Raw genomic sequence first — 24,779 nt, forward strand, 5'->3', positions numbered from 1 at the left:
CTGGCCCCTAAACAAATATATACTAGTCCAGTGATAATGAACGCCATACTAATTTCCAAATTGTACACAAGAAACCAAAATTAAAATAATACAAGACTAACAAAGGCCAGAGGCTCCTGACTTGGGACAGGCGCAAAAATGCGGCGGGGTTAAACATGTTTGTGAGATCTCAACCCTGCCCCTATACCTCTAACCAATGTAGAAAAGTAAACGCATAACAATACGCACATTAAAATTCAGTTCAAGAGAAGTCCGAGTCTGATGTCAGAAGATGTAACCAAAGAAAATAAACAAAATGACAATAATACATAAATAACAACAGACTACTAGCAGTTAACTGACATGCCAGCTCCAGACTTCAATTAAACTGACTGAAAGATTATTATTTCATCATATGAACATCAGGCACAATCCTTCCCGTTAGGGGTTTAGTATCATACCATCATAACATATATGAGAAGAACATAACCCGTGTCATGCCAACAACTGTTTTTAGAATAAATGTGTTTAGTTCCGATGCAAAGACCTTATCAGTGAGTCAATATTAACGCCAAAATATGCAATCTTTAATGACTTGACAACAGTATCGTAATTATATCCCTTCTTAATAAGTCTATTCAGAGGTTTTGTAAGTTTCTGAGGTGAATACTGACACCTTTGTGCTTTATAAAGAATATTTCCATAAAAAATTGGATGTGAAATACCTGAACGTATTAGAAGTCTGCATGTTGAGCTATATTTACGAATGATGTCTTTATACCGATGATAAAATTTAGTAAATGTTTTGACTAGTTTGTTATATCGAAAACCCTGGTGTAATAATTTTTCAGTAATACACAAATTTCTCTCGTTAAAATCTAAAACATTGTTACATACACGAGCGAATCGTACAAGTTGAGATATATAAACACCGTAAGATGGTGACAAGGGAACGTCACCATCTAAAAACGGATAATTAACGATAGGAAATGAAAAATCATCCCTTTTATCATAAATTTTAGTATTCAGCTTTCCATTAGTGATATAGATATCAAGATCGAGAAAAGGGCAGTGGTCATTGTTAGTATTAGCTTTATTTAAAGTAAGTTCAACAGGATAAATTTCATTAATATACATACTGAAGTCGTCATTATTGAGAGCCAAAATATCATCCAAATATCTTAAAGTATTATTAAATTTGTTTATCAGATGTTGTTTCGATGGGTCTTTGCTTATTTTTGTCATAAATTGTAACTCATAACAATACAAAAACAGGTCCGCAATAAGTGGTGCACAGTTAGTCCCCATTGGAATTCCGATAATCTGACGATATACGGAATCCCCTAAGCGAACAAAAATGTTATCTAGTAAAAATTCAAGGGCATATATAGTATCAAAGCATGTCCAATTAACATAGTTTTTTTGTTTATTGCTACTAAAAAATGACCTAAAAGAGTTTGAACATATATATTCACATTCTGATTTTTTGAATGCGCATTTAATTAGGTGTGTGAATTTTTTCTTAATGAGAATATGAGGCAATGTGGTATACAGGGTAGAAAAATCAAAACTTTGAACTGATTCAAAATCACCAATATAAGCATGCAATTTATCAAGTACTTCCAACGAGTTCTTGACACTCCAAAAGTAATTTATTCCACTATTTTCGAAGGCCTTATTTGAACAATTTATTATCAGGCTTTTAATTGTACCAAGTGTGCTGGTAAGAAGAATAGACAATTTAGTAGTTGAACAATGGCTTGAAGACGAAATAAATCTATATTTGTAAGGGGTTTTGTGTAGCTTCGGAAGCCAATACATAGTTGGGACTTTCATTGTATTTGGCTCTGCTTGTAAAGCGGTGGCTAAAAGTTTATGTTTGTTACAGATTTCGTTTTCTGAAAATGGAGTCAGTTGGAATGTTGGTGAATTGGTGATTTCCTTTTTCAGAAAAGAGTAAATTTGTTCTCTTGGAAAGTAAGAACCATTTTTGGCAATAATTAGTTTTGAAATGACTTCTGAACACTTTTTCTAACAATTTGGTTCTGATTATAAGAAGAACTCTGCCACATTTAATGATCATGGATTTACAGATGTTGAAACTATCTGCACAATTCATCCCCTTACCTGAGCCTGAAGGGCCTTATAAAACCCAGACATGTTCAATTTGTCATGTTCAAGGCCATAAGTCGGATGGAAATAAGGACAGATCCATTGTATGAAAAAACAATGTACCTCATGGGAGAATTGTGGAACAAGAGACAAACACAAACCAGAGGTCAGCAGAATGAAAAAAGTGATGGAAAAAGAAATTAAAGAATTAAATCGTGACATAACAGAGGTCAAACATGAAAAAGACCAAATGGATATAGTTGTACAGAGGTCTCAGTCCTCATTTATGCACCTTATGAAACTAAGGTTGAAAGCAATCCAATGAAACATTCCCTGTGCACAAACTTACTGATGAGAGATTAAATAAAACTCAACATATGTGTGCACAAACTTACTGATGAGAGATTAAATAACACTCAACATAAGTGTGCACAAACTTACTGATGAGAGATTAAATAACACTCAACATAAGTGTGCACAAACTTACTGATGAGAGATTAAATAAAACTCAACATAAGTGTGCACAAACTTACTGATGAGAGATTAAATAACACACAACATAAGTGTGCACAAACTTACTGATGAGAGATTAAATAACACTCAACATAAGTGTGCACAAACTTACTGATGACAGATTAAATAACACTCAACATAAGTGTGCACAAACTTATTGATGAGAGATTAAATAACACTCAACATAAGTGTGCACAAACTTACTGATGAGAGATTAAATAACACTCAACATAAGTGTGCACTAACTTATTGATGAGAGATTAAATAACACTCAACATAAGTGTGCACAAACTTATTGATGAGAGATTAAATAACACTCAACATAAGTGTGCACAAACTTACTGATGAGAGATTAAATAACACTCAACATAAGTGTGCACAAACTTACTGGTGAGAGATTAAATAACACTCAACATAAGTGTGCACAAACTTACTGGTGAGAGATTAAATAACACTCAACATAAGTGTGCACAAACTTATTGATGAGAGATTAAATAACACTCAACATAAGTGTGCACAAACTTATTGATGAGAGATTAAATAACACTCAACATAAGTGTGCACAAACTTATTGATGAGAGATTAAATAACACTCAACATAAGTGTGCACAAACTTATTGATGAGAGATTAAATAACACTTTACATAAGTGTGCACAAACTTATTGATGAGAGATTAAATAACACTCAACATAAGTGTGCACAAACTTATTGATGAGAGATTAAATAACACTCAACATAAGTGTGCACAAACTTACTGATGAGAGATTAAATAACACTCAACATAAGTGTGCACAAACTTACTGATGAGAGATTAAATAACACTCAACATAAGTGTGCACAAACTTATTGATGAGAGATTAAATAACACTCAACATAAGTGTGCACAAACTTATTGATGAGAGATTAAATAACACTCAACATAAGTGTGCACAAACTTATTGATGAGAGATTAAATAAAACTCAACATAAGTGTGCACACACTTATTGATGAGAGATTAAATTACACTCAACATAAGAACAAACTATTAAAATAAGGCTTAACTCATCAGATTAACAAAAATACAAGTGGATGTGGCCTGGTACTTTTACATCCAAACAACAAAAAGACACTAGGAACAGATCTGAGAGTACTCGCAGTTAACTGACAGCTAGTTCAAAGCCACTAACAACTAATAAAAAAATCATGCATCTAAGACTAAATTATCAATCTGCACACATCTATTATATTGATTTCTGTCCTAATAAATACACTATTGACATCCCTTCATGAAAACAAAAAATAAACTCAGTTTTGAATGATGAAAAAGCAACAACCAACAACCAGGGTATATTGAACAATTACAAGTGTATTTTAATTTATTTGGAAGAATTTTTTTTTTACTCAGGTAAATTAATCAATGAGTGATAGATTACTCTTGGGAGAAATTTAAAGGTCCTGGTCCTATCAAATAAACTGTACAGAGAATAAAAACTGTTGTATTTGTTCAATGGGACAATAGAACTTACAAAAGTTTAAATGGACAGGTAACTTGCAAGTGAATCTATGGAAAACTATGATAGGGTTCGTTTCCCGATTTCTCGATTTCTCGATTTCGCGATTACGCATTTGCAAAGTAAAAGGAGAAAACTCGAAAACGCGAAAAGGCGAAATGGCCGCATCTGGCCACCATAGGTTTGCAATAACAGCGAGACACCTTTACAATGAAGCTAAAAACATCGGTATGAGCCGTTTTTCTTTTGATGTAAATCATGATGCAAACACAAAATCATGTATTTGTTTTTAAATTTTGTTGGTTTATATTCTTTCAAATGATATGTAGAACATGACACGCTAGTTATCAGTTATCGCATATTTACAAATATACTTGATATTTATGTGTGCTGATTCCGAGAACGAGATGTAACGGCTATACAACTTTTTTAAAGCTTTATCAATCTAATGAACTCTATTTGAATCGCTCCTATTCAAATGTTTTATCTTGTAACCTGTTTTGCTCTATTCTGAATGTTAATTAATTCTATTTCTGATTTAGGGAAGTTCATCGTGGGTTAGAACAATTAGAACACTTACGTCAAATGAACTGGTATGTAAATCACAATTCGTCGTTTTTCTTTTCAACCCAGTTGTGTTTCTGTTGTATTGCTCAAGTCTCACCATGTTCAAGTTTAAATTACCAACAGAAAAAAGTCAAATGCAGTTTAACTTTTATTGAGTTATGATCTATAATATGCACTTGAATTTTTTTTCTGGACAAAAGCATATACACAATTTATGTTTCGTTGAAAAATTGCACAATTTGCTTCTTCATTGTGGATATTTTGTTTGTATTACCTTCTTACTTATTGTTGTACCCAAGTTATTTTTCACTTGAGTGTATGATTGCATTGCACTAAAACAATATTCACATCTCTTTTGTACGTAATATGTATATAATAAGAAAAAACGGATGTTGGAAATTTCTTACAACGGACATAGGCAAACAAAAGTGTAACCAGTAATAAATGATATTTGTTTATTTTTAAATAGTTGTGAAAGCTTGTCTATGGTACAAAAACCGAATTTTGCAACCTTTTTAGACGAGTTTTAATAAGAAAATATTAAAACAGTTCGATAGAGTAAAGGTTTTTTTATCATTGGGATCATATTGTCTTTGACAGATTAGGCACAAACTTTATGGAAGAATTATGTCACATAACAACGCAGTTTAAACAACACACGAATATCAATCGCCGGGTGTCAGATGTGGAGCAGGATCTGCTTACCCTTCCAGAGCATGTGAAATTTGTCTTTGGGTTGGGGTTTTTTTGCCAGAATATTTATTAGTTTGAACGTCCCTGTTGATATCTTTTGCATTTCTTTTGTGCCGTCTTACACTTTGCTGCTGTTGGTGTTTCTTTTATAAAAGACCCTGTTGAGGTTTCTCCTTCCTAAACACGGACTTCTACATTTCTGCATTTGTTATACATTTTTAAAAGTAATGTTCTGTTTGCCCGAAGTTCTTTTTTTCATTCAAAAATATAAAAGGATTACATTTGTTCTTTAAATAGATAATTAGTATGCATGTACGTCATTTATAAGTCAATAGGGTATACATAACAGTATTTTATCTCAGGGGCTTTGATAGATCCATAAAATATACATTATAAATGAGGGTAAACTGTATGAATACAATTATAAATTCCCACTGCTTGCTTATCTTTATTACCGAATGCATTAGTTTACATGCTTTTTCTTGACCTATTGACGCCAAATTAATAACTTTAGTGCGTAAGAGAAACTGCAGATATAGAAATGTAAAAATATCTACAAGGATAATGTAAACTATTTACATCTATTCCTTAACATTGAGACGTACCCTTTGCCTTAACGAAGCAGGTAAGGTTGTTTCATCTATCTGTTTTAACATCTTGATCTTAAAATATATATATTTTTTAGTACACATTTTGTCATGTTTTTTTTTCAAGTATGTTACTTCTAATACATAATTTAATATTCAACAACAGTTATGGGTTTGTAAAGGAAGAAATGGTGGAAAAGTAAACGAATGCTTTCCTTTTTACATGTAGCATATAGAATGAAATTCAAAACAGTGTAGCTGTGGCCATTGATTGACACATTAAAATCATCCATTGACTGGGACAATTTATTGACACATTAAAATCATCCATTGACTGGGACAATTTTGTCCCAGTCAATGGATGATTTTAATGTGTCAATCAATGGCCACAGCTACACTGTTTTGAATTTCATTCTATCATACATGAAAGATTGGTCGCATGTCGCATTTCTGTTGCGTTTGTTATGGGAAATTTAGACAAAGACACTTAGTTTTGTGATTTAAACATTGATATTTCAACCTTCATTATAAGGTTACTTATAGACATTTGCTCTATCTTAGAAACAAAAATTAGATTTTGTAAGTTTGGTTGTTCCAGTAGAATTCTTATCAAATGATTATACCATATCCTAGCCTTCACGCTATATTTTTATAAAGTCCTTAAGTATTGACAACATTAAAGTAAACTCATAGACCCTTAAAGGGTATCAATTCAACACCGACGACAGATCTTTGAATATTGATTAATCTGTACATTAACTTTTTTATATGTATTAATACATAACAAAATATGTTTTGCTATATGTTCAAAAATAAAATCACAAAAATATTAACCTCCGAGGAAAATTCAAAAAGGAAAGTCCCTAATCAAATGGCAAAATCAAAAGCATCAAAAATACATAAAACGAAGGGATAACAACTCTCATATTCCTGACTTGGTACATGCATGTACAGTAGAGCTACATGTATGAAATGAATATCTTCCTTTAAATACACATCATAAATTAAAGATGAAATAATAATAATTCTCAATCAAATCAGTTTGAAAGGGCTAAACGTGAAATAAAGAATCCACGAAAATAAGTAGAATTTGTCATATATCACACTTATCCGTTCAGTGTATGTTTACTTGTTTTTGTTTTAAACAAATCTATCAGGTTAAGCCATTTCAATCTATATTTCATAGTGTGTCTGTCATACGTTTGTATCTCATTTATGTATATCCAACCAACTATTTCATTTTATCACGCCAAACCCAATTCCCCCGTTGCATTTTTGTGTTTCTTTGATACATACGACGTGGCTCCGTAGTTATACATCCCGTCATTGTATTATTGCGCTATTGTACATTTATATATTCATGTCTTTCAGTCTTGTTAATGTGCTTTGTCTATATGAATTTATGTGCTGTTGTGTTACATATTTGTTTGTTTTTATAGGGATTAATAATAAATAACACAATGTTGATTGTTGTACTTTTTGACATTTTTACTCTGTTTGCTTTGTTTAAACATCGTTGTCAACATAATACAATTTGATGCGACTGGCATACAAGTGAGAGATATAGATAGATATAAAACCAGGTTTAATGCACAATTTCTACATAGGAAAATGCTCGTACCAAGCCTGGAATATGACAGTTATTGTCCATTCGTTTGATGTGTTTGAGCTTGTAATTTTGCCATTTGATTTGGGTACTTTCCGTATTGAAATTTTCCACAAATTTTGGTATATTTGTGATTTTACTTTTCGCATAGGACTTTTGTTTAGTTTTGCGATTGTAAGACGTCTAAATAGATTTTTTTTTATATTTATATTTGCTTAATTTACAATTCATTGACCAAGAATGGATACACATTTGTTTAAACTAGTTGTCAGTATCTGTGAGTACTCTCAGAACTGTACTTTAATTGTGTCTTTTTGTTTTGTGTTTAGGAATGCATACGTACACTCCCACGTTCGGTCTGTATTTTTCGTTAGATGTTTTCTGCTTTATACCGATCTGATAATTTAAGTCCTTTTCAACTTATCTTTATAGTTTGTTCTTATGTTGTACAGTTACATAACTGTTCGAAGTTAGGGGAGGGATGGCCCCTTATAACATATTTAATCCTACAAAATTCTGAATGTGCCTGTTCCAAGTCAATAACCTGCAGTTCAGTGGTTGTCGTTGGTTCATGTTTGTCATAATATTTGTTTCGTAAATTGTTTTTTTATAAAATGTGACCGTTAGGGTTTCAATTGAATTGTTTCATATTTTTCATGTCCGGGCTATTTATATAGATATAGAAAGATGTGATATAAGTGCCAATAAGACAAGTACAAGTCATAATTTGTAAAAGTAAACCATCAGAGGTTAAAGTATGGAAAACCATTGGTCCATCTAGTCTATATAAAAAAGGAGAAACGAGTGACACTTATAAACCACATGAACAAACGACAACTACTGAACATGACTTCTAAGAAATTAGTTTTTATGTTGTGTCGGTAAAACATTACCAAGATTAAATAATCGAAAGAACAAGTATTTAAGAATTATAGTGCAAAGGCGCATGCCTATTGTAAAAGTTTGTGTTTTTAGACAGCTGCTGTCAATAACAACGTGTAAATTGAGCTGGTTTTCTATAATTGTTTGGAAGAGACGCATTTAAGTTTGAAAAGGCCTTTTTCTTACGTCATAAAGACTGGTTATACAATTGCATGTGTAAATCAGCTGATAATGTTTTTAATTGTACAAAGAAGAACATTTTGCAATGTATTCTGTATAATGATGATTATCTAAGGATGGTCATATTGAAATGATATAATGACATAATTATGACGAATATTAGAATAATGACATCAATGACTTACATTGTATAAGCAACCTTGTTAACAGACATTCGATACAGCAAAATACTTGCTTAAGTTTGGTTTTAGTGTTGTATTGAAATAGTGTTTTTTTTAAACTGTAGATATCGCATATGGCAAAAGTTTTCAGCTGGGAAAAATGACTTCATCAACGATTTTGGGGTTTTTCCATAGTATTGGCTAGGTTTTTTAGTTTTTTATTTTTGTAATTATATTCATCGTCCGTGCTTTTCTGCATCCATCTCCGGTTTTGTTTTTCCATTTTGTGTTGTGTTTGGTAATAGCGTTTGTGTTGCATGACTGAAGGTCTTTTCACCTTTAATCTTTAATTTGGTTATAGTATTTTGTGAACGGAAAATTTTTCAGACTCTTATCTTTTGCCGGTGATTTATTGTGATCGGAAAGTCTTTCTTTCCTTTTATCTTGATGTGTTGGTGTTTAATGAACTGAAAGTCTTATCTCCTTTTATATTTGGGGGGGTACTATTTTAGTGTTTTGTTGCCTATATCGTATGTTGATGATGTTTTGTTGACTGAAAGTCTTTCGCCTTTTATCGTAAGGTGATCGTGTTTTGTTGACTGAAAGTCTTTCGCCTTTTATCGTATGGCGATCGTGTTTTGTTGACTGAAAGTCTTTCGCCTTTTATCGTATGTTGATGATGTTTTGTTGACTGAAAGTCTTTCGCCTTTTATCGTATGTTGATGATGTTTTGTTGACTGAAAGTCTTTCGCCTTTTATCGTATGGTGATCGTGTTTTGTTGACTGTCTTTTCGCCTTTTATCGTATGGTGATCGTGTTTTGTTGACTGTCTTTTCGCCTGTTATCGTATGGTGATCGTGTTTTGTTGACTGTCTTTTCGCCTTTTATCGTATGGTGATGGTGTTTTGTTGACTGTCTTTTCGCCTTTTATCGTATGGTGATCGTGTTTTGTTGACTGTCTTTTCTCCTTTTATCGTATGGTGATCGTGTTTTGTTGACTGTCTTTTCGCCTTTTATCGTATGGTGATGGTGTCTTAAACTTTCTTCGACTTATGGGTCTAATTGTCACCTTTGTATCTTTATATTAATGGATTTATTTAAAAATCATGAAAGTAAACAGAAGGAGTTATTACTGGTTTGAAGGTATTGCCAATTGTTTAACTAACCTGTAAATATTCATTCAAGGATGTCTTCAGTAATAATTCCCAATGGAACAATTCAGAATTTGACATTTATTCTGTACATATATAATAAATAACTAATTTGATTTTTCTATACAACGATAACATTTGGATCATTTAACCACTATAATATTTGATCAGCATGCATGATAATCAAATTTGCAACTACTATGCTATTCTCAAGAGATTTAGACAATGGATTCAATAACAATACAGAGCATACAAGTTTTAGGTTATTTTAATCCTAATGAATAATGATTGTCATTTAAGGGTTTTTTTAAAGTTTGATCGATTTTACCAAATTTACTGTTTAGTTATTTAAATAAACTACAATGTGATAAAACTATCTAACAATCATCTGATAGTCACGGTATATCTCCCAGAATGTCAATATTTCAATATAGCAATAAATTATTGTAGGATTTGATATCAAGCCGGAATAACATAATCCATTCAAGATTTTTTAACTTTGGCACTTGTGAGTTGCATTGTATTCCTTTGAACTTTAACGGTGAAAAATGTGAGTGACATCTCATTGATCTTATGCGATTTTATGACAGTTTTTATGGTTTATCTCCATCGACAAAACTATTTCATTTTATTTGGATATCGGTTCTCTCTTATATGATCAGGAAAATAAGTGAACGATTATATAAGGAAGGATCTGCAGAATGGAAGACAATCATGCATAATGAAAGTTTCAAATTTTGCCTTTAACAAACAGCCTAACGATATATATGTAAAACTGATTCATTGTAGAGGGTTGTATTTAATGAATACAGAAAATTTGTGTGATAGTAATGTTAGTTACGGTATTCCCCATATGCAGTGACAATTTGGGTGTAAGAACTGCTATGGCATATTTAAAAGGACTACATTTTTTTAACGGAGAACAAATCGAACAATAGTACCAACTCCGCTTTAAAACTGCAAAAACCGCTGCAAAAACGCGTTTCAATAAATTATTTGGTCAAAATAGCATATCATATTATACAATAAAAACAATTATCTAAAAAGTCTTTAAACAGTAACCCTTTTGTCGTTTTTGTTTTTTGTCATTTACAATGTACAAAATGTAGTCATTTACTTTTATTTCTATTGTTTTGACCTTCACACTGTTTGGATCCGAGCAAAACTGATGAGTCTCAACAAAAACCTACAAGACTTCAAGTTGTATCTGTGGTGACCGTTAACAGTTTTTATATAACATGCTTAACTAATTTGTATCTACTAGGGTCATGGTCATTAAAATATGGATTGTTTGTGTTAATAAAATTTGCTATTACATAAGGATAGAATTATTATAAATTAAGGAATGTATCTCCCTCATGCAAAGCTCTGATTCCTTTCACGGATTTGGCTATACTTTTTGGACCTTTTGGATTATAGCTCTTCATCTTTTACATGTGTATATATGCTTTGGATTTCAAATATTTTGGCCACGAGCATCACTGAAGAGACATGTATTGTCGAAATGCGCATCTGGTGCAAGAAAATTGGTACCGTTAATTTTATTCATTCAAGTTCGCCAGTCTCATGAATGAATACATATTTATAATTTATTTGTGGCTTTGTTGCTGTCCTATTTCATTCATATTAAAAAGATACTCAATTTCCTTGATTAGCTAACATATCATATCATCCATTTATCATCTGAATATAATTTTACAGTGAATTCAACTTTACAAAATAAGGTATAATGTTAATAATGATATAAATTCTTCAGAAAAACCAATATACCACGAACTGTGATTTAATCACAATGTAACGGACAATCCAATAGGCAGATTCTATGATAATGTAGCATCTTCGATTTTCCACCTAGTTTGTACAATAAGTAATCGGCCTATAAGTACCAAATTCAAGCCAATCATTTCAATCCGAATGGAGCGATTTGTGTCCATTCGAGTAGCTTTGTGATATCCTAACGCGCCATCAGTTTTAATCAGACCAATTTTGCCGGTGGTACTACTAGTATTATTAGGCATAATGTACAAAACGGACTAAAATAAGTAATATAAACTAATACTGTGCTTAAGGGATTGGAATGATATTTATATTAGAAATGAATAATTGTGACAAATATAATCAACTATCATGACTTTGGTGAGAGAGCAAAGTATTGGACATGGCATTATGGCTTGGTAGTTAAGCTTTGTTGTTTTGAAAAGAAACAGCATATTTTTATAACAATGTCGGTCAGACGACGTCAAAATTTACGCAGAGAACGTTTAAAAAACTTGCGCCATGGGAGTACAATAGAGGAATTATCATTAGAGGTAGAAGATATTGATGTTCAGGTACAGTCATACTGTTTTTTTGACTTTCTTCAAGTAATTATAGATGTTCAGGTACAGTCATACTGCTTTTTTCTCTCTTTCACGAAGTGCTTATGGAAGTTCCGGTACATTTTTGTATTTAGTCAACAAGTTTTTTCCTTCCTTTTTGCAGAAAGCTTGTGTGTATTGTTTCTAAAATATGATTCTCCAAAAACGCACATTGCATTTTCTTTAACGCAACTATTCTCCATAGCAAATTTGAAATAACAAAATAATATAATCATACTGTTGTAACCGATTCTTTTTATAAGTATCATAAATTGTCAATCGTATGGTAGTTTCTGTATCTCTCGTAAAGTATAATCTATGCTGCTTTTATAGTCTAATCAAGATCATTCTGATGATTATTTATATAGAGTACTTCTGTTTGATTTAAAACAAAAATTTATATATATATCATATCATATCATATCATATCAGTAATAGAACACATAGCGTGTATGATATTGAAGTATTGAAGGAACCAAGTTGGTGACATGGCGACAGTTATTTCTTCACTAGGGTTAAACATACCACCTATAACCCATCAAATACCGACGCCAAAAGTAAATTCAATTTCGATCTTATGCGATTTGTGCAGAATTTTAAACTGATATAATATTTACGCGCTGTAAATTTTTTTTAGTCATTTTGTGAAATGCAAATTTTGGAAAGCCGAAATATTTCTTAAGATGTTAAAAAGTCTTATTTCTATAAGTTAAACTCATAATTTTCCGGCTAAAATGTGGTAGTATGCGCAAATATTTTAAGCTCTTTGACGGGTATGCCTCCAAATTATAGATTAGAAAAGGATCATAATAAACACAAATTTAAATCTTTAAATTTTGGAAATTTTATCTTTTTTTTAATATGATGATTTACCGACTCCAAAAAATATCGTTTTTAAATACATTGAGGCTTTAAGCGTGTATATTATTTTGCCAGTTATCCGACTGGTACAATTAAACTGTGCAATAAAACCACTTATTGTCTGTCAGAGTTGAGTTTTATCTCGGGTAATACTCATCTGTATTATCAACGAAGGCAAACCTTCAATGAATTATGTCATGCAATGTAGTAAGCAAACCAACCTTTGGGGGAAACGATTCAAAGGATTAACTGCAATGATTTGTGATACATGCATAAAGATCTTAAAATCATGATACAACGAATGTTAAAATTGCGTAATATTTCAATAGAAATAAACTTTATTAATAGTTTAATATAAAGTTATTCAGTTTAATATAAAGTTATGCAACTCATATTTAGCAACAACGAACCGAAATCCGATTGTAAGAAACCAAAATATGACAACATTCAATTTAAAGGAAAACAAAAATGCAAAAAATATTGCCATTGTCATTTCTGCACACTGGAAACAAAACAATCAATATTATAAAACGCATAAAAACTGTTGACACTGTTTCTAAAATCCCTTGTTTGTGTGATTGAACCATTATTTAAAGTGTTGAATGTATTTACGAACAATTGTCTAGTCTTCGATTATCGTGTGTCATGCTTTTAGCTCAATGTAAATAATGTTATATATATATATATATATATATATATATATATATATATATATATATATATATATATATATGATTTCCCTACAGTACTGTTACAGTTTCTCTGTCTCATCGAATATACAGTTATCCATGTCCTTTGTCACTTATATATGTATGTGTATATGACTGGTGTATGACATCTCAAAGGTACATATACATATAAGGCACATACATACATATAAGACACATGCATACATCTAAAGCACGCATATGTATATATGTGCTTGACGTGTGGCTGTGCGTATTAAAACTATTATACAATATAGTTACAAAGTATTAAACGTTTTAAGAGAGGGTTCAGGAAAAATAATAAAAGTTAGTGAAATAAGATTTTGTATGTACAAGACGATGGGTAAACGTTAATGAGACAACAATGATCTATGTCCTATGTTAGGAACCTGTGGTTCTGTAGTTGTCGTTTGTTGATGTGGTTCATAAGTGTTCCTCGTTTCTCATATGTTATATAGATTAGACCGTTGGTTAATTTTTTTTAACAATATTCAATTTTGGACCCTGTATAGCTTGATGTGCGATGAGAGCCATTGACCTATAATTGTTTACGTTTTACACATTGTGACTTGAAAGTAATCTTCTTATTTCTAATTTTTCTCAAAATGTTGATGAACGAAATTACATTCTAGTTTCATATAAATTTAATATAGAAACCTTTAATGTCAATAAAAGTTTAACAAACTGCAAAATGTAAATAAGGGAATCATGAGTTTAAAAAAATACTAACATATTTATAATTTATATAGTTTAACATGACATGTTTAATAAACTATATCCAGCATACCTATGTAATCAAAACTAAAATTCGATCTAGCGAGGGATATATCAGAAACCACGAATTGATGCTTTTAACACGAGGACAATTATTATTGCACTCAGACTTCGGTTAAAAACTAAGGAATATTGGTCGGATGTAAATAAAAGAACAAGTATATTGGAAAACAATAAACATCAAAGGACTGGTACTTTTATTGTTGTCCTGCGAATCCTATTTGTTATAAAACGGCGTATCAAAAACGTCACGCATTGAAACTGTTTTCTATTCTTATTCTTAAAAATAATCGGTCATTATTGAAGTACACCAAAAGACATAGCACTGTTGAATAGGGCTCTGTGTTTTAATAAGGCATTGCCCCTATATAATTATGAACCCTGCATTACTTTAACATTTACCGTCTGCAATATTATATACTGATATTGTAAATGAAACCAAAGAGTGTCGTTTAGCCAACACTAAGGTCTTTTGAATTATTATATCCCGCTCCTTGTCCTTAGAGGTTTCCTAGCAGATGCCATGATAAAGAATATAAACGAAAGCAAGGACGAATTTCCTTTGAAATGTGATAATTATTCTCTATAAACATTATGGAGGATAATTAAATTGTTATGGTATATTCCTGACTTTGAACAAATTGTCAGGCTAAATTAAAGAAATCAAGGGGAAGGAGCAAATATGTGGTGAAGTATGATAACACTATTGTCAAACGCAAAGAGACAACCATGAAAATAACAGTCCACAAACACATAAAACCTCCACTTGTACGGCTTTCATTTTAAACTCCAACTAAAACACAAATAGGAGATGTAGTATGCCTGCCATGAGTAAAATATTTACGAAAAACAAACTGATAAGGACCTGAACAACTTTCCACCATAGACAAACCAACACGGATGTGAACAACATTTGTTCCTTGTTACCATCGGATTTATTGTTGTGAAAGTAAATATAAGTACTTAACTAGGTTTTTAATCAAAAGTGACCAAAAAAGAAATCTAAAATGCATACAAGGTTAACTTTACCAAAGGGATTGGAAATCTTAACTAGATTCTGAAAAGCGAATTTATCAAGCATTACTCGGATTGAATAACATTTATTTTTATGTTGCAAAACCAATTTCTACAAAATATAATGTAATTAAACTTTGATAAAAGGATTCTACTCATCGATAAGACATTTTATTTTTATAAAGCAATTTTAAACTTGTTCACAGGATTGGTTCGATCATATTAATTACAAAATAATAGACAGTTTCCTTAAGGTTGTTTCCTCTCCTGGTTGTAACATGCAATGTATCATTTTAACGTATCCTCACTTGGCCATGTTTGTCATTTAAAAATAATTTCCGTTAAAACATAGTGAAAAAAATATTATAAAAAACATCCAATCAAGACCTATCCTAAACATTTGCAGAACAGGCGTCACTAGAAAATAATTCTTATTGCAAAATGATTTGAATTTATATGATATCAATGATGTCAGATATCACGATATCCTATTTTAAATTATTAAGTAACATGTTGACATGTTCACGAATGATAAACTATAATAAATACGGTTCGAATTCCAATGAGAATTGAATTTTTGTTTCATTTCGGTTTTCACTGAATTTTCAATTGATCACATATGTTCGTGATGGTGTTGCTCAGTTATATTTAGTTTAGTTTAAACAATATTTTATTCAAATAAATTGAATTAGATTGGGCAACAGGTATACAGTTGTAGCCTATGTAAGCCCTCTCCACGAGGTTATGTATTATACATTGTTATTTGTTAAAGCAAAAGACAGAAATATTCATCTTTGAAAGCTACCTATAATTAGAGAATTATCACTTTGATTTTAATCAAATAGGTTTGAATTTTTATAATATGTAAATATAGTGCACATAGTTGGGTGAATATATTGAACTTTAATCCAGCTGGTAAAAATTAAAAGTTTTTTTGTCATTTATTGGGATGAAAATTATTACTTAAGTTAGGAAAAGAACAACTATCTTCTTTCTCATAGGGTTGTGAATTTCGCTTTAAATTCTCCCCTCCCCCCCCCCCCCCCCCCCAACCTCGGGATCTTCAAACACAATGGTAATATTCAACCCTTTAAAACTTTGATGAAAACACTATAGTAACAGCAAACTTTAAATTTAAGTATGATGATTTATTGAAAGATGATTATTTGATAATATAAATGATACTTTATTTGCATCTTCGATCAACTATTTCATAACATATTGTTTTAGACTATTCTACAAAGGGAGATTCAAACGTAAACTTGGCTATCACAGTGTTTTTATCTATTATAGTGCAATATTTGTGGTTATGTGGACAAATATGTCTGTTATTTTGTTTAAATTTAATATACCACATATCCTTTTTAATAGAAAATATTCCAATACCTGAATAAATAGATGTCTAATTTACTTTGGATATGTTTTATATTTTCTAACTTGAACACTCTCCCTAGAAATGTAAATTATGTAAACACCATCCCGTATTGACAGATTTTTTAACTAATACAACGACTGTCAGATAGACTAATTGAAATTCTCCAATTTTTCGATCATATTTATCCAAGAAATAAGAGATAGTTTCCTGAAAATTACTTCCTCGCATGCTGTTTACATGCAAAGCATCAATGCAAAGAATTTCTATGTGATAATATGTGCTCGTTTTAACATTGACATTTGGGTAAAAGCTCCTCAAAGTTTATAAAGTAACATTCATTCAGGTCTTAGAACGCACATTGTCAGTTTTTTATATTTGTATAATAATCTAAAAAACATTGAATTTATGTAAAAAGTAATTTGATTGGTCCATTTTTAACGACTTCATAGTGTTGCATTATCCTGCTTTTGCGACAAAAACATGTAACGGGTAAACATGTTGAAGATCAAAAGTTTTTACTGGAGGGGCTATGCACCTATTTTTGTGGATAACATGTTCTGCTTTTTTGAGTGAAAATATCAACATATGCAGCTGATATACAAGAATTTATTTAGGGTTATTGATCTAGTAGACAGCATGGTCTAATCGGTTTTAGTATTGAGATAATTATTTTATTTTATCGTTTAAATTGCACAAAATAAATAAATCGTTATTAGATTTGACTTCGCGTACTGCTAAAATGCGATATGTCAATTCACTCTTGACAGAATAACTAGACTTTTTTCAATACACGACAAATGAAAAAAGAACCCTTACTATACATCTGATCCCTTAAAGTCACGAAATACAAGGGTTGACCATGTCTAACGTGAAACTAATGCATAATTTGCAGGAACTAATCCAACAGCACTCTTATATTCGACAGTACATACATTATTCATAGGCACCCTACGCAACAATGAGAAAACCCCATACAGTATAATGGGCTATCAAAGGCCCAACATGAACCATTGCTACAGCGCGATATAAAAACAAACTATGAAATCAGTAGAAAAGGGCTTAAGTGAATAGATTGATACAAGGCACAATACAACTAACAAAAATATAGACTGGAGGTGACAGGGAATTTATTTATCGCTAACAACAGAAAAGACACAATGTACAGAATCGAGTACTTGCAAGTCCCAAAAGGTAGTTCAAAGCCAATAACAACTGCTAATAAATTGTGTATCTAAAATTAAATTATCAATCAGGACACATCTGCCTTCCAATGGGTTTAGTGTAAAGACGTCATTACAATCAGAGAAAAACATGAACTTGTTTTCCACCATATTTAGGATGTGAACATATTAATTTGAATGGAGCAAGACTGGCTCTCTGAGTCTTATATTCAATTAACTAGCGCAATTGAAATAGAACGGTTTGCAGTGAGACGTATCACTCGTTAGGGACAAATTGTTTTAACTCGGATCCGTCTATAGTCTTAAGTCCGCCTATTTGAAGGATTTGTTATGGAAATATCACACATGAATTATTTATGTGATAACGATGTCTTACTATAAAGCAATGATTACTATCTGTAAATTATTATTGATATTTTGATCATTTCTCTAGATAGACCCACTGGAAGTTTTCAAATTATCAATAACGAATGGTCCTGCAGCTAGTACTGCCAATATATTGGTAAACAATACGGCATAGTTTGATATCAATATCTCTAATGACTACAAAGATATTTTAAATATAATTATTTCGATATGTGTATATGTTGAAGACCGTAATTTGACCTGTAATGATTTACTCTTATAAATTGTGACTTGGATGTAGAGTTGTCTCATTGGCACTCACCTTCTTATATCTATAGATTATACTAAGTTTTATGTGTTAAATACTCCAGTGTCATAGTCTAATAAAACTATCGTTTGACAAAATTACTCTCTATATGTAGCAATAGCCTCCTAAATCCGCGTTCAATCGTAAACCGGCTAGACAATCATTTGTAATTGACTTCTAATGTTCAGTCCCAAAAACAGAACATCATTATGAAAATATAATTATATATGAGGGAACGTTGATATGGTCTTACTGCATAAGAATACTATCACGAGAAAATGTTTTGTATATATATCGACAGCTGTAGCCTATTTTAAACATTATAAATGAGAGGTTTATCTAGCTTTAAAATCAGGTTTAATCTCCAATTTTCTTCAAGAAATGCCTGTACCAAGTCTTTTTTAGTTTTCCTCGGAGTTCAGTATTTTTGTGATTTTACTTTTTATTTAAAGCTACTAACTATTTAATGTATATTAAGACTTGCCATTGAGCGCAGTGGCGAGCGGATGATATTTCCTGTATCTAATCGGAGAAAACTTTATAATATGTTTATCGTGTACTTATTCTTGTCTTTTTCCGCACACTAATACAGTTTCTTCACACATTGTGACGTGGCTGATCACTTCTCATTAGAAATTATGACGGCGCTGATAAGCTGTGCTCACGTCTGAAACCCTTGATAAGAAAATTGGGGAGTTATTTAGCAGGGTATTAGAGGCAATATAAGGAGGATAGGATATAAAAAAAAATTCTCTCATTCCTAAGTGAAATTATTCAATTTTTTTAAAAATGTTGATCAAACTCCATATTAATCTTATGGAAACTAACAACAGTAGATATTTTTTTATTTTATATTTCAAGAGCAACAAATGTATTTATTGGCAACTTTTTACCAAACCCAGCTGTTACAGTGACTCATATACTTTACCATAATTATACATAATAATCACCTAATGTTTAGTGCGATGAATACCATTTTATTACAGATGAATATGCTGTTTAATTCCAAATCACAATCATGCAGAAAAACTTCTAAAAATAATACAAACATATAATCATCAATATTAATACACGTAAAACAAAGGTCAAAATATGTTTGGTGACCTTCTGCTGTTCTCTGTATTATGATCGGGTTGTTGTTTCTTTGACACATTTCCCATTTCCATTCTCAATTTTATGTTGATAAGAAAAAGAAAATCCATTCTCATTTACCGACCACTGTACCACTCAAAGTGTTACATTAATTAATGTACCCATTACTTTTATAAGTTTAGTAAAATAATTTATTCCAAAGGCATTTACAAAAAAAAGGATTGCATGCGTCCGAAGCGCTTTCCTGTATTTGCCTTCATCAGGAACGCTTAAAACCGAATATTTGAAAGCCAATGATGTATAATAATCGAAACAGTAGAAGAGGAAAATTGTTAACTTTGCCTGAGGGATTTGAAACATTGGTTACTTTACAATTTTAGAAGAATTTTTTTATGAATCATGCCAGGACTAAAGAATTGAATATCGAGCTTATTATACCCTCTGGGACTGGAAGTACAAACGTTTGTATCATGAGAAGTTTCATAACTGTCCACAACGTTCATTTTTTATTCATTCATAGAGAAGAGAGATTATCTAAGATGATAAACAACCAACCAAAGTATTTTTTTAAATAATTTCTCAAAATATTTTTCTATAAGGACTGCATTTTCCTCATATTTAGCGTTAATTTCTGTGCTTGTTCGGTTACATCATCAAAGTGTTACATTTGCTAATTGCGCCTTTTTGATCATGGAGATTCCAGCTTGTATACAATATATTATATAACAGATATTCAAAATGTATTCAAGGCATGTACTCCGTTTGCCTTATAATCAATGAAAACTGAAAGAGATATAACTTAAGGGATAGATGGCGCCTTGATATCAGGCAAAATAATAATTTTATTTCTATAATTGTCAATTTGCTTTCCAGTTCAATATGTAAAGTACAATGTAAACTAGTAATTCTTGCATTTATGCTATACGCAATCAATTGCAAAAGCTGGTAAAATGGGAATCGGAATAAAAAAAAACTATTCTAATCTTGTACGGTTTTAAAATCAGAAAAGGACAAATTTTCTCTGAGCGTTTTTGGGGTGCTTAGGACGAAACTGAACTAATGACGAAACTAAACAGATGACGGATTTTCTTACCATTGCAGAACATCTGGGATACCCCCGTTTTTTTGTTGTGTTTAGTGTAATGATGTTTGTCATTTTCTTTTTTGCCATGACGTTGTCAATTGATTTGACGAATGAGTTTGAATATCTCTATGGTATATTTTGCTTCTCTTTAAAAACAAGATTACATAAGATTGTTTTTCCTTATTACTTGTTTAATGTCAATTCTTCATTTTTTTCTATCCAAAAAATAATTTCCACTTATTATATATGATATGTTATTTTCGTAATATGTACTTTACTGGAATTTGATACTATAGGGTTATTGCATGAATATTGGGGATTATTGTCCCGAGTAGAATTTTATATTGCACGAGCTTGCGAGTGCAATATATGTTCTACGAGGGACAATATTCCCCAATATTCATGCAATAACCCTTTTATTGTATAGCAATATAATATTTGAAAGTAAAAATTGGTTTAAACTAAGATTTTGTCGTTGATGACGTCATGAATTTTTACGATTTATTGCACTAGTGCAATATTAGAATTTATTGCACGCTAACTTTTGGTTACTTTCTGTGGGAAATATTATATTGCTATACAATAATATAAGATATTGAAAAGGTTCACTGTAATTATTGTAGTGAAAGAATGAAGCCTTTCTATTCCAGTACATGTGATGCAAACGCAGAAAATAGAAAATGTCGATCGATATTGAATAAAAATATCTTCTTTTGTCTATCTGATAAGTTCCATTAGACGATTTCCGACAAATTCTTATCTAGTATGTTAACAATTCTAATATAAATTTGAAAGGCATTTGTTGATGAACTGCGGTTCTACTTGTTTTTATATTTCACATTTGATGAATATAACATTTCATTAATGATTGCGTCCGAACTGACAATCATCAGGAATGCTTGCAAACACCAAAACTAGGAAAAACATAATACGTGTATGAATTTTTGATGGTAAATCAAAGTAATTTAGCGCTTCAATGTGTACGTTTTATTCTAATAGATCGTTATAAGCAATCGTGAGTAACAGCAGAACATAAGAACATACTATTCCAATGTGTTGAGAAAGGTTTGGGGTTTTCTGATTGTTAAAGACTATAATTGCTTATATTTTACTTCATTTGAACTCCGGTGAATGTTTGTCTCATTGCCACTCATACCGTATCTTCTAATATCTATCAACTCATTAGATCGACACAAAACAGCTTACAAAAATTGCAAATAACAAACATACCGAACTCGTAGGTACATTGTATATTCAAAAAGGAAAATTCCATAAAAACCTAATACTCGACTACATTAAAATAGAACTATGTGGTTTTACAGAATTTAATCCTGGTATCTATGATGAGTTTATTTACTACCACTTGGTCGATGCCACTGCTGGTGGAGATTTATTTCCCGGAGGGTATCACAACCCAGTAGTCATCACTTTTGTGTGCTGACATGAATTATCATTGATCTGGTTATATTAATACATTTACTGTTCGCAAAATTTTGATTTTTTTAAATACTAAGGCTTTTCTACCTCAGACATAGATTACCTTAGCTGTATTTGGCAAAACTTTTAGGAAATTTGGTCCTCAATGCTCTTCAACTTCGTACTTTATTCGGCCTTTTTAACTTTGTTTGATTCGAGCGTCACTGATGAGTCTTTTATATACGAAACGCGCGTCTGGCGTATATACAAAATTTAGTCCTGGTATCTATGATGAGTTTATCGAATACCAATGAGACCACCAATAACCAGAGTGTAAATGAAGTGAATATAAGCAATTATAGGCATCTGTACGGCCTTCAGTTATAAAAGATTCTTACATGAAAAATGTAAAACAACTCAAACAAAAAAGATTATTTATAAAAAAAAAACTATTGGTTTTTCTCAACAACGGTTAAATAAAATAAAACGTATGAATTCTTATGATAAACTTCTTTATATATCAACAAACAGAACGATTGAAAGACAACGGTCGTATTCCTGCCTTGGTACATGTATTTTCAGAAAGAAATGAGGGTTAAACCTGGTTGTATATCCAGCTAAACCTCCTAGTTGAATGACATATGTATATTTAAGGGCAATGGAATTATATTTACCAAATTGTGTGACATGTCTTGATACCGATATTAAAGTACTCGCAATAACTTCTTATCGGGGCCTTTTATAGCTCACTATGCGGTATGGGCTTTGTTCGTTGTTGAAGGCCGTACGGTGACCTATAGTTGTTAATGTCTGTGTCATTTTGGTCTTTTGTGGATAGTTGTCTCATTGGCAGTCATACCACATCTTCTTTTTTATATTAAAACTATTTTCAAGTTACACACCAGCTTTATTGTAACATTGTTATATAGCTACCCTTTTTTTTTTGGTAGAGAGTAGGCACGGAAAATCTTGCAATATATAACTCCGTAAATCAAATTAAATAAGCTAATTCTAGTTCAGTACAATGTCTGTTCATTAGATCTATTACATTATCTATAGTTAAAATGTTGCATGTGTAATTATTTCGATCGTAATTATGACAAAGTGTATTCGTTAGTGTCAATTAACCTATATTGACTACCAAACCAGTCTAATACCACATTTTGTATTTAGTTACATCCAAAGAAACTTATTTGTCCATTTTTATATTTTATTCCTGTACATTAAATATTGGATTTTCTTTGAAGGACAGTAACCCTGTTATTTAAGCAAAGTAAAGTAAGAATAATTCCATAACACTTCCATAAAACGATTTACAATTAACTTCCTAGTTGTAACCGGGTTAGTAGCGACCATGTTAAATCAGTTAATATAACCACATTCTTGTTTATTGTCCACCATTAGTAACAACAATTGTCATTAAAATCGTTTCTATATAAAATATCTTTTATTGGACAAATGGGAAGTGAAAGGCTTTTATGAAGTCCTTTCATGATGCTATGAATTTACAGGCGTTGTTTATGCATTTGCTGGAATGGTCTTGGTATAAGATTGTAAACAAATTGTTATGAAACTTGATTAGTCTACACCAATAACGTCCTTGACATTATAAAGTTTATGCGTTTGTTTCAGTTTTAGTCTTAGATACACTTAAGCCAAAGCACATAATTATGTTCCATGATTATCTTCAATAATTATCACTTATTCCTAACGATTTAATTCATTAAAATTTACTTGACAAGCTGTGTTATTCATGTTCGTCACACAGAATAAATACAGATAACCGCTATAGTGATAGGTATGCTAATGCGCCACTATCATGGCAGATTTTTCTGCTACTTTTGTCTATTCAGTTGAAGACTCTTTCATTGGTAACACCAAAAAAAAACACTGGTATCAGTCCGTCTCTAAGTATAATATTTGTCCTTCTAAACATACTCCACTAAGTTCAAGGGTTAACCTGATTGTTGTTCATGTGAAGACTTTGATACTCATACAGTTTTAATCAATGCATAACGTATCAGCAAAGCTGCCACAATGTTTTAGAATTTTTAAGATTTATTTTCTCTCTTTTCTTCAGTTAGTAATTAGGTGTTGACGGCAGATATATTCTTTTATAATCCATGTTAGATTACTATATTAGAAAATCTCCATAACTGGATGAGATTTGAAACTTGACCAACTGTATAATTTGTTAGAGACCGTATAATGTTTATTTATGTATAGATGTTTTTTGTATTATTCGGCTGCTGTTTGATTGCAATATTCCTCAAAATCACATCGTATATAATAATAGGAAACAAAAATATTCTTAAAAACAGAGTGAAGCTACAAAGGGGAAAC

At 31.3% G+C, this 24,779-nt stretch overlaps 1 protein-coding gene across 3 annotated transcripts in view; it reads left to right on the plus strand.

Moving 5' to 3' along the window:
• The window catches only part of LOC143066283 (pleckstrin homology domain-containing family G member 7-like), a 97,032-nt gene that overhangs the window by 34,687 nt on the left and 37,566 nt on the right, over positions 1-24,779 (plus strand). The window contains exon 3 of one of the 3 annotated variants that reach the window (XM_076239278.1): positions 4,639-4,689. In XM_076239278.1, coding sequence (XP_076095393.1) covers positions 4,639-4,689 — 51 coding nt within the window. Of the gene's footprint in view, positions 1-4,638; positions 4,690-5,850; positions 5,982-11,812; positions 12,254-24,779 lie in introns of those variants that run through there. The other 2 variants (XM_076239286.1, XM_076239282.1) reach the window with 2 other exon arrangements.

This window comes from Mytilus galloprovincialis, chromosome 1, assembly GCF_965363235.1.
Source record: "Mytilus galloprovincialis chromosome 1, xbMytGall1.hap1.1, whole genome shotgun sequence".
NCBI lineage: Eukaryota > Metazoa > Mollusca > Bivalvia > Mytilida > Mytilidae > Mytilus > Mytilus galloprovincialis.